A 12,229-nucleotide genomic window follows, 5' to 3' on the forward strand; every position below is an offset into this window, starting at 1 on the left:
TTAGCAGAACGCTTTCAAGGTCCACCCATGTTGTAGCATATATCAATACTTGCTTCTTTTTTTGTGGATGAGTAACATTCCATTGTGTGAGTATACCACATTTTGTTTATCCATTCCTTAGCTGATGGACATTTGGGTTGTTTCCGCTTTTTGGCTGTTACGAACAATGCCACTATGAGCATTCATGTACTACTTTCGTATGGACATACATTTTTATTTCTCCTGTGTGTATACCTACGAGTGGAATTGCTGGATGACATGATAACTCTATGTTTAGCTTTTTGAGGAACTGCCAAACCGTTTTAGAAAGTGGTTATACCATTGAAAAATCCCACTAGCCATGTATGAAGGATGAAATTACTCCATATCCTCGCTAACACTTGTTATTGCTATCTTTTTTATTTTGCCAATTGTAGTATAAAAAAGAAAAAGTGGATGTGAGGAAAACAGTGGTTGTTCAGCGGTAGAATCCTCGACTTCCATGTGGGAAACCTGGGTCGATTCTTGGTCAGCGTACCCCAAGTGCAGCCACCATTTAATGGGGGTTTGTGAGTTGCTATAATGCTGAACAGGTTTCAGTGGACCTTCCAGACTAAGACAAACTAGAAGGAAAGGCCTGGCCAACTACTTATGAAAAATTAGCCAATCAAAACTCTATTAATCACAGTGGTCTGATCTTGTGCATGGGTTCACCATGAGTCAGAGATCGATTTAGGGGCAGCTAACAACAAGAATAGTAGATGCGAGAGGCATTGGTGGTTCAGTGGTAGAATTCTTGCCTTCTACCCAGAAGACGTGGATTTAATTTCTGGCCAATGCACCTCACGCACAGCCATCACCTGTCTGTCAGTGGAGGCTTGCCTGCTGCTGTGATGCTGAACAGGTTTCAGTGGAGCTTTGAGACTAAGATAGACCAGGAAGAAAAGCCTGATGATCTCCTTCCAAAAATCAGCCCATAAAAACCCTGTGGATCACAACGGTCTGATCTGCAGCTGATCGCTGGGATGGCGCAGGACCAGGCAATGATTCTTTCTGTTGGGTGTGGGGTTGCCATGAGTTGGGGGCTGACTTCACAGCAGCTAACAACACAACAGTAGCTGTGAAGTAGCAACTTGTTGTGGTTTTGGTTTTCATTTACCTTATAACTAATGATGTTGTACATTTTTTCATGGGCTTATTGGCTATTTGCATATCTTCTCTGGAGAATGCCCATTTTTCAATTGTGTTATTTATCTTTTTATTATTAAGTTGTAAGAGCTCTTTGTATATTCTGGATCTAAAACTGTGGTGCAGTGAATTATTTAATATGGCCCTTCTAGCCATAGTCTTTGTAACTCTCAACAAATGACTGGGTGGGACTATGCAAATGAGATGCTTGTGGCCCACCAAGGGGATTGGATAGCTTACTAATAATGTAACGAGCTGCATGGTATCCTTGTGGGGCGGAACCATGTAAATAAGGTGTATGGAACCCTAATGAGGAGTTGGTCAGTTTTGCTATCCTACTAAGCTTAAAATGAGCCATCCTAAAGGTGGGAAGGAGGGACCTCACCACCACTAAGAAAGAAGAGCCAGGAGTGGAGCATGTCCTTTGGACCCAGGATTCCTGCACTGAGAACCTTCTAGATCCAGGAGACAGACAGAAAAAGAGAGACAGAGAGCGAGAGCTGTAACACCAGACACGGCAAAAGACTGTAAGAAGCAGTGGCAGAAAAACAATAGCAGCAGGGGCAGGAGAACCAGGAGATGGGCAGGAAACAGTGCAGTGGGCTTCCTGGCCCATGGAGCATGAAAGCTGAGCGCCTTCAGGTGGCAAAAGGCTTACTGGCGTAGTGGTGTGCCTCCAGACATTTATCACCAGGGCTAAAAGAGCTTTGTAACACTTGCCTGAGCAACGCAGAGGTGAAGGGGCCAGAAAGAGGTGTGCCTGCAGGCATGGCTAAGAACAGGATGTCCTAACGGAAACTGTATCCTGAGTGTTCCTGAACCTGAATTGTAACCAGTTACTTCCCTAATCAACCCCATAATAGTATATTTTGTGAGTTCTGTGTGGCCATTGCAACAAGAAAAAGTAGAGAATGCCATGGGAGGAATGGTTGGTACCTGAATTGGTAAAAAGTTTGAAGGGTGGAGGCGTCTCTGATCTCCACCTCATAGGGACCAGCCTTGGGCTGTTGATCTTGATTCTCCTTCCCCTTGTGAAGTTAAGAGGTGGTCGGAGGCCCCTGCCATGCCATTTTTACAAAAACCAAAACCAAACAGTTGCCCCCAAGTCTATACCAACTCATGGCAACCCCACGTGTTTCAGAGTAGAACTGTGTTCCATAGGGTTTTCAATGGCTGCAGTCTTTCCAAGCAGATCGCCAGGCCTCTTCTGTGGCAGCACTGGGTAGATTTGAACCACCAACCTTTTGGTTAGTGGCCACGGGTTTACTATACTTTGGATAGAAGTCCCTCATTAGATATATGATTTGCCAATATTTTACTCCATTCTGTGGGTTGTCTTTTCACTTTCTTGATAGTGTACTTTGGAGCATAAAAGTTGCCAATTTTGATGAGGTCCAAATTATTTTTTCTTTTGTTGCTTGTGCTTTTGGTGTCATAGCTAAGAAATCATTGCCTAACTCAAGATAATGGAGATTTACCCCTAGGTTTTCTTCTTAGAGTTTTATAGTTATCTTGTACATTTAGGTCTATAATTCATTTTGAGTTAATGTTTGTGTATGGTGCAAGGGAGATTCATTGTTTTGCAGTTGTCCACTTGTCTTAGCACTACTTGCAGAAATGACTCTTCTTTCCCCATTGAATTGTCTTGGTGCCCTTTTCTAAGGTTATATTTTTATTATAAACCTTACAAATTTTACCTTGTTTTGTGGTAAATTGGATAGATCTTTCTCTCATCTAAGGAGGGGGGACATATTTTGTTTATTTAAGATGAGAAAACTTACATGAAAAAATACCTACCATGGGGAAAAAAAAAATAATGGAGCCTCATGTAAATATTTTTCCTACTTTTGAATATCCCCATAGCATTTTGTGTGGTATGAAAGTATTTTGTGGGGTCCCAAAGCTCTGATGGGAGATCCAGGACAACTTTCAGCCTCTTCTAAGCTAAGAATCTGAAAAACTGACTCCAATTTAATGAAGATGTGCTGTTGTTAAGTGTCGGTGTTGTCGTCATTGTTGCTGGGTGCCATGGAGTTGATTCGGACTCATAGCAACCCCATGCGACAGAATAGAACTGCCCCATAGGGTTTCCTAGACTGTAATTTTTATGGGAACAGATCACCAGGTCTTTCTCCCTCGGAGCCTCTAGGTGGGTTTGAACTGCCAACCTTTTAGTATGCAGCCCAGCGCTTAACTGTTGTGCCACCAGGGCTATTGTCGGGTGAAAATTGTCAGGGTAGGGACCTCTAAATGATTACTTTGAAGGTAACTCAAACACTTAAAACAACCCCAAAGATCTAGAAACTTTTTTCTTGCTACTTTAATCTCAAGTTCTCCAGATATCTACGTATCTAACTGCTTATGCAGTAATAAAGTTTTAACTTATGGATTTGACCTCAATTTCACAAGATCGATTGTGGTTCTAATCTGCTTAAAAGCTGAAGGATTTTCTTAGGCAGCAGCAACCACCATTGAAAAGGCAAAGAAATAGCACTCAGGTATGGCAGGCAATTCTATTTTTGGTGACCCTTTTCTCCTTCTTTTTTTTTTTCTCTTTTTACACTCTAACCATTAGCAGCTCTCACAATCTCTCAGAAATAGACCAAGAGGCTGAAGATAAAGGCCGGTTCATCCCACGCAGGAGTTTCCTACGGTTTCATGCCCAGGCAATGTTCCCGCCTGCTGCTTGGATATCTTTTTACGAGATTCCAGAATCTGACTCTGACTGTGTATAAGTGTACATGTGCAGCGGCTGAACCTAAGATGTGTATTTGATAGGTACACATAACACATTCATTAAACACTTCTTCTCAGCTTTTAAAAACCTTCACAAGGATAGTTCCCACAGCTACGTACCTCAAATTGCAGTTTCTAACTCCAAAGTTCTTGCTCCTGCCACCCCACCAAATTGCCTCTCCAGAAAGTAATCGGATATGGGGCTCCTTAAATACATTTTCTTCCTTTCCTCCTAGGAATCGTGGCCACTTCCTAACCCTAAATTAAATGGATTACAGCGAGGCTCGATTTTAAGGCGCAAAAGGAGGTAAAAGGAAAAAAAAGGAGGGAAGAAAAAAAGAGGCTTGACCCAAATCCAAGCCAAGTTCGTCAGGAAGTTCAGCGGCTCTCAGCAAGTCCCATCTCTTCAAGTCTGGAGCCAGGCAGGTTCCTCCTCCTCCTTCTCCTCCTTTTGTTTAAGCATCAAGCAAATGGGTTTCCTGTTGACACCGGAATATTGTGAGGGGGCAGGAAGAGGCCAGGCCACCTCCTTTTTCTCCCCTTCCTTCCTATCCCGTTTATTTATTTCGTACACGTTTGTTTTGGTCGAGCGGAGGGTCCAGCGTGAGTGGCTATGGAGCGGCCTCCGGAGCGGTAACCCCTCCCCAAGGAGGCGAGGCCCGGCAGAGCCCGCCCGATCCCGGGCTGGAACTCCGCGGGGCGGGGAAGGGAACGAGGAAGGGGGAAGATAGTGGGAGGGAGAGAGCAAAGGGAGGCCGAGGCCGCCGAGGCGCTGCGAGGAGGCGGGGGAATCGCTAGGCCCGGCCGGCCGCTCCCCCGCGGGCTGCAGGTGTTGTCCGCCGAGTGGCCGCTTCCGAAATCGCCGCCGCCGCCTCCCTGAAGGCGACTTTCCCGTTTCCAGGGCGCCGGCGTGGGGCGCCCGGTGCCCGCGGCTGGGGGCGCCGGGTCCCGCAGCTCGTCCGCGGTCCCGGGGCTGCGCCTCCGCGCCTCGTCCATGGCTGAGGGCCGGCGGCGGGAGGACGAGGAGGAAGAGCTGCGCGAGCGCCGGGAGCTCGGTGGTCCGCGCCGCGTCCGGGGCCGTGCGCTCTCGGGCCACTCGGCCGCAGGTGAGGGGCGCGGAGCGCTAGCGGGGGCTGGGGCGGGGGGACCGAGGGCTGGCTGGGCTGGGGTCGGGGGCTGGCTGGCCTGGGGCCGGGGGTTGGCTGGGCTGGGGCCGGGGGCTGCCTGGGCTGGGGCCGGGGGCTGGCTGGGCTGGGGCCGGGACCTTTAACTCTCGGAGGCGAGGGGGCAGGGAGAGTGGCCTTTTCCATCCCATCTCCATCTCACTTTCGGGCCGAGCCTGAGGAAACTCAAACCAGTGTCTACCTGCTAACGGCCCTGGAACCGATTTTCCAAAAATTTCCGTGCAAACTAAATCCAGGAGTTGCTGGCTTGGAACTTGTGGTCTGGGTATTACTTACCTCTGGCTGAGTCAGAGGCCGGTAGAGAATTCACTGGGTCTGGCCGTCTCGGTGGAGGACGACCCCTCCCGACCGGCTTGCCTGCCCCGCAGCAACCAGGTCAGACACGTGCTGGCACCGAGTGCAAACCGGTTTCGATGTCCTATGAACTTCGGACCTGTGGCCCTCCCTCCTCCCGCTGCCGGGGCTCACAACATTTCTGTAGGACTTGCTTTAGAGTTATTTTGTGAACACCTGCTCTCCCCCCCTCCCCGAGGAAAGGGAAGTCCAAACGGCAATTAATCCGGGTATATTGAGAATAATTTCTGTACGTGTAACTGCTTTTATGATCTTGTGTTTTGGGGTGCACAAAAGCTGCATCCATCGAACAGTTTGGCGCGTAAGTGGAAGAGTGAATAGGTGTAAATCCACACCCCTTCTCTCTTTGGGGACGGTTTTTCAACTAAACATAATAGAGAGGAAATTCTTTGGCCTTTGGTTCCTACTGGGTAAGCTGAATTACCAGAAAACAAAAACGAAGAACAAGCCAAGAAGGGTGGCTACAAAAGGGGATGGAGAAAGGAGAAACATTCAGAGAAGAATTAATTCATCAGGAGCTCTTTTATAAAGTTTAATAGGGTGAACGTTCCATCAAGCCACCAGAAGCTTCTCTGTGAGGCTTCTTCATTGCTAAGAGAAAGTTGCAAAATTAAAGAATAGATCTATAGGAAAGAAAGGGAGGATAAAAAATGAGATTGAAAGGAAAGATCTTGAGTGGGTATGAAGAAATAGTGAATTTGTTGTCCTTGGTAGGATCTGGGAACTTTAAAAATAATTCCATTACTAGGACTTTTAATCAAAATAAGACATTTGATTATGTACAAGAATACCAGCTGTTTTGAAAACAGTTGTTCAGTTCAGTGTAAACCTAGACCTAATGAAATTAGGTAGTGATTAGGTAGTAATTGCGGGGTTTGAATAAATATTTTTTGCAGAAACGCTTTATGAAAATGTACCTCCGTTGAATTATTGCTTTAAACAGTATAGGCTGTCTGAGATTCCTATTACCTTCAGCGAAAAAACTTCACTCTCTTACAAGGGACTGTACTGTGACTAGCAATGTTGGAGTTCAGACTAGATACGAGCCAGATGTATGTTTATTCTTTAGTTGCAGTCTATGTTTTTATTCCAAGCTGGTGGATATGGCCTTTTGTAACTTGTTTTTACTGGTTCCTTTATTTCCCAAGGCCGGCAGAGACTTTTCTAGGTCTGTGATAATGTTTTGCTGAGACATGACTTGGTGTATTTTTTGTGCTCAAATTGGTGCTTGCTGTGTCTAACCATTTAATATACGCTCACTAAGGTGGTACAGTGGTTAAGAGCTTGGCTGCTAACCAAAAGGTTGGCAGTTCACATTCCCCAGCCGCTTTTTGGAAACCTTGTAGGGTACTTTTAGTCTGTCCTATAGGGTCCCTGTGAGTTGGAATCCACTTGACGGCAGCGGGTTTGGTTTGGTTTGCACTAAGGGGTGAGTGAGAGAAATACTATGTATGTAATGGGTAGAGCGTTATGCTTGCAATTTTTGGTTTTCTTTTGGGATAAAGTATTTAATATAGTTTGTTGTTGTTAGTTGCCTTCTAGTTCATTCTGACTCATGGGGAGGCCATGTGTGCAGTGTAGAACCTCCATAGGGTTTTCAAGGCCATGACCTTTCGGAAGCAGATCGCTAGGCTTATCTTCCAAAGTGCCTCTGAGTGGGTTCGAACCGCCAACCTTTTGGCCAGTAGTCAGGCACTTAACCATTTGGGCCACCCAGGGGCTCAAAATATTTAATATAGTTTTCGTTTCTTTAAAAGCTGTGCTTCTCTTTCCCCTCCTTAGTTAATGTGCCGTTCAGACAGCACTGCATTCCTTACCAAGCTTGGGTGTTTGGTAGCTGCGTCTCTGCTGGATGTTGCTTTCTCTCCGAAGAGCATGAACTGACCCAGAGGCTTCATGTTTCTTATTAACTTCTTTCTCTCCTTTTACCTTTTCCTCTTTGCCTCCTTCCCCCGTCACTTTACAAGCTAAAGATTTTCTTTTTCTTGATCTCATAAACCCAAGGGAGTCTGTGAATTCCTTCTCTTCTTGCAAAATTTAGGTGTGGTTGCAGAAGTGGATTTGTTTGTTTTGGGAATGTACATACAGAAGAGCAAGAAAATCAGAAAATCTCTAAGTTAGGAAGTGAAAACTCTTAGAACCACTGCCCATGCAAGACACAGAATGTTGTCAGTCTCCAAGAAGCAACCCCTATCTTTCCTACCCAAGAGCCCCCTCCTCCCCTAGAGGTAACCAATTTTTTCACTTTCGCAATTATTTCCTTGCTTTTTTCTACAGGTTTGCTATACACGTATGCATCCCTATACAATATTTAGTTTTTCCTATTTTTAAACTTCATGTAAGTTGGAATCATCCTGCTGTATATGTTCTTTTATACCATGCTTTTTTTTCACTCAATATTCAGTAAGAGTCTTGTTGGAGCTATAGTTTATTTTCACTGTATAAATATATTATACCTCTTTTAGCGTTTAAAAAATTTTTATTGTGGTGAAATATGTATAAGAAAAAGTTGTCATTTTAACTGTTTTTAAGTGTACAATTCAGTGACATTCATGACATGCACCTTGTTGCGCTGCCATCACTGCTATCCATTTCCAAAAGCTTTACATCACCCCAAACAAATCCAGGACGCCTTCAGCAGTAATTCCATTCCCTCTCCTCACGGCCAAACCAAAACCAAACTCGTTGCCATCAAGTCGATTCCTACTCATAGTGACAGAGTCCTATTCCTACTCCGAAGAGACAGAGTGGAACTGCCCCATAAGGTTTCCAAGGAGCATCTGGTGGATTCAAACTGCTGACCTTTTGGTTAGCAGCCTGAGCTCTTAAAGACCACGCCACCGGGGTTTCCCTCCTCCCTGGTCCCCCACTAATCAACTGTTGTCTCTATGTATTTGCATAATATAGATAGTTCTTGTAGGTGGAATCATACAATATTTTCCCTTTTGTGTCTGACATTTCATTCACCATGTTTTAAAGATTTATCTATGTGGTAGCATGTGTCAGAACTCAATTTTTCCTTACACCTAAATAATATTTCATTGTACGCATATACTGGATTTTGTTTATTTATTCATCTGTTAATGGACACTTGGGTTGTTTCTACCTTTTGGCTGTGTGAATAATGCTGCAGTGAACATTGGTATATGTGTATTTGTCTAGTCCCTGTTTTCAAGTCTCTTAGATCTTTTTTTTTAGATCTATACCTAGAAGTGGAATTGCTAGGTCATGGTAGTTCCCTGGTGAAGGACATCATGCTTGGTAAAGTAGACGGTCAGCGAAAAATAAGAAGACACTCAACCAGAGAGATTGACGTAGTGATTGCAACAATGGCTTAGACGTAGCAATGATTGTGAGGATGATGAAGGACCCGGCAGTGTTTTGTTCTGTTGTACACAGGGTTGCCATGAGTCATAACCGACTCAATGGCACTTGGTAACAAACAATAATGGTAATTCTAATATTTAACTTTTTGGGGAACCGCTGAACAGTTTTCTATAGCAGCTGTAGCATTTTACTTTCCCATCAGCAATGGCGAAGGGTTCCAATTTCTCCATATCCTCTGCACTCTTCTTCTTTTCCATTTTTCTGATAATAGCCACCCACTGGGTGTGAGGTGGTATCTCTTGGTGGTTTTGATTAGCATTTCCATAATGGCTAAGTACTACATTGAGCATCATCTTTTCATATGCTTATTGACCATTTGTATATCTTTGGAGACGTGTCTTTTCAAGTCCTTTGCCTATTTTTTAATTGGGTTGTTTGTCTTTTTGTTGTTGAGTTGTAGGAGTTGTTTATATATTCTGGATATTAAAACCAAATACATTCTCCCATTCTGTAGGTTATCTCTTCACTTTCTTGATAAAGTCCTTTGATACAGTATCCCATACTTTTGTCATCCATCATTTTTTTTAATTGATTTGCAGGAGTTCTTTATATAGGAATCTCAACTCTTGTTGGTTATATGTGTTGCAAATATCTTTTTCAACTCTGTGATTTATTTTTTAAGTTCTCTTATGGTTTCTTTTCTCAAGGTGAAATTATGTGTCTAGTAGCTTCAGAGCATAGGACAAGTAAAAGTTGCGAAGGAAGAAAAGAGTTTAGCCAGGCACAGGACAAGAAAGAAAAAGCTATGGAGGAAACCAGGGCACCATGTTGAGAAGAAGCTGGGGCATTGAACTTGAAAGTGAACCTATTTCTGCAGGTCACCTTTCAGCCAAATAGTAGATTGGCTAATAAACAGTATCACCCGGGAGTAATGTGCTCCCTTACACAGTCAACTACCATATTTTTATGCACGTAAGGAGCACTTACCAGTTTATTTGCCAATGGCACCTCCCCCAGGAATTTTCATAAGCAGTACTATGCTAAAAAAAAAAACAATTAGCGTTTCGTGCTTAGGAAAATACCTCTTTGGAGGGGAGGGTGTGGTTGGCAAACAAACGTAGAAGGCTCATAAAAATACAGTATATGAGACCAGACGGCCAACATTTACACAAAAACAAAGATGAGAAGGCAAGGAGGGGGAGGGAAGCTAGATCAATGGAAACAGAACAAACAATGGCAGTAGTGAGAACGCTGACTGACACGTTGTAAAAATTGTAACCAATGTCACGAACAATTTGTATAAAAAATTGTTAAATGGGAACCAATTTGCTCTGTAAACATTGACCTATAAGACACAATAAAGTATTATTAAAAAAAAAAAAAAGGGAGAAGAAGCTGGAGCAGCAACTGTAGGCCTGGCCTTTGGGAGCTGTAAGCTTGCCCTTGAGGTAGAGATGGTAACAGTGGTGGGGTGTTGGGGGTGGTGGGCTATTCTTTTCTGTTAATAAGCTTTACTTTTTAGAACAGTTTTAGATTTACAGAAAAAAATTGAGCATAAAGTTCTCATATGCCCTCTTCTTACAATTAATGAACTGATATTAATACGTTATTGTCAATCCCCCCCCCAAAAAAAAAAAAACCAAACCTGTTGCAGTCAAGTTGATTCTGACTCGTAGCAACTCCCTAGGGCAGAGTGGAACCGCCGCCATAGGGTTTCCAAGGACCAGCTGGTGGATTTGAACTGCCAACCTTCTGGTTAGCAGCCAAGTACTTAACCACTCTGCCACATTGTTAAGTCCATTCTTTTTTTTTTTTTTTTATTGTGCTTTAAGTGAAAGTTTACATATCAAGTCAGTCTCATACAAAAACTTATACCCACCTTGCTATGTACTCCTAGCTTACTCTTGCCATATTGAGACAGCACACTCTTCCTCTCCACCCTGTATATCCCATGTCCATTCAGCCAGCTCTTGTCCCCCTCTGCCTTCTCATCTCCCCTCCAGACAGGAGCTGCCCACATTGTCTCATGTGTGTACTTGAGCGAAGAAGTCACTCCTCACCAGTATCATCTTCTGTCTTATAGTCTAGTCCAGTCCCTGTCTGAGGAGTTGGCTTTGAGAATGGTTCCAGTCTTGGGCTAACAGAAGGTCTGAGACCCATGACCTTCAGGTCCTTCTAGTCTCAGTCAGACCCTAAGGACCATTAAGTCTGGTCATTTTACAAGAATTTGAGGTCTGCACATCCCACTGCTCTCCTTCTCCATCGGGGATTCTCTGTTGTGTTCCCTGTCAGGGCAGTCATGGGTTATAGCCAGGCACCAGCTAGTTCCTCTGGTGTTAAATCCATTCTTAATTCAGATTTCCTTAGTTTTTACCTAACATCCTTGGCTTTCAGGACACCACATTATGTTTAGTTGTCATGTGTCCTTAGGCTCTTCTTGACTGTGAGTTTCTCAAATTTACCTTTTTTGATGGTCTTGACAGTATTGAGGATTACTGGTCAGGTGTTTCACAGAAATTTGTCTGATGTTTTTCTCATAATTAGACTGAGATGATGGGTTTTGGGGAGGAAGACCATCCTCATCTAGGATACATACTATGAACATGACATCGCTGTTAATATTGACCTTGATCATCTAGCTGAGGTAGTGTTTGCCAGGTTTCTCCACTGTAAAATTACTCTTTTCCCACCGCTTTCCATACTGTGCTCTTTGGGAGGAAGTCACTAGCCCAGCCCCACACTTAAGCAGTAAGGACTTATACTCCATCTTTTTGAGGGTAGAAAATCTACATGTATTATTTGGAGTTCATCTGCATGGAAGAGGCCATTTTATTTATTTATTCTTTTTAACTCCCTCCTTAGTTTCTTCAGTCTCTCCAAGGCTGTACATTGGGATTGTCTTCAGGTCCTGCCACATGGGGAGTGTAAGCTCATTTCCTCCACCCTAATTCTGTACAACCACCTGATGGGTGCTGACATATGACACAATTTCATTTAGAAAGAAAAGGTATGAAATACATACATTTGGTTGAGGTGACCTGTGACTAAAACTCATTCTTACTTGAGTGCTCTGTCCAGGGGTACAGATGACTAATAGAAATCCCTTTCCAATCTTGGAAATGGAGAGGATGTTATAGTAGGAAAGGAATTTAGAAAGAGCACTGCACTGGAATAATCAAATGAGAGTTAATGTTTATTGCGCAGCAGGTGCTGGGTAATATTTTGTTTTACCTGCATTTTTCTCACTTAGTCCTTGCACCAATTCTTTGGTGTAGGTGTGACTGTTTCCTTCACTTTACATATGAGGAGACAGAGATCTCGAGAGGATAAATAATTTGCTCAAGGTCACACTGCCAGTGAGTGACAGAATTCGAATCCTGTGGTAGAGACTCCTAGTTGCCTGCCCAATACTCATTCTCCTCTTCCATGGGTTTTTTTTTTCTTCCTTTTTTAGTAAATGG

General features: G+C 43.7%; 1 protein-coding gene across 1 annotated transcript in view; it reads left to right on the top strand.

Moving 5' to 3' along the window:
• Positions 1-4,802: 4,802 nt before the first annotated feature.
• SH3D19 (SH3 domain containing 19) overlaps positions 4,803-12,229 on the top strand; it is a 230,441-nt gene continuing 223,014 nt past the window's right edge. Inside the window, exon 1 of the mRNA XM_049852784.1 lies at positions 4,803-5,009. Coding sequence (XP_049708741.1) covers positions 4,898-5,009 — 112 coding nt within the window. The 5' untranslated portion in view covers positions 4,803-4,897. The remainder of the gene's footprint in view (positions 5,010-12,229) is intronic.

The sequence above is a fragment of the Elephas maximus genome, chromosome 13, assembly GCF_024166365.1.
Source record: "Elephas maximus indicus isolate mEleMax1 chromosome 13, mEleMax1 primary haplotype, whole genome shotgun sequence".
In the NCBI taxonomy this organism is placed as follows: Eukaryota; Metazoa; Chordata; class Mammalia; order Proboscidea; family Elephantidae; genus Elephas; species Elephas maximus.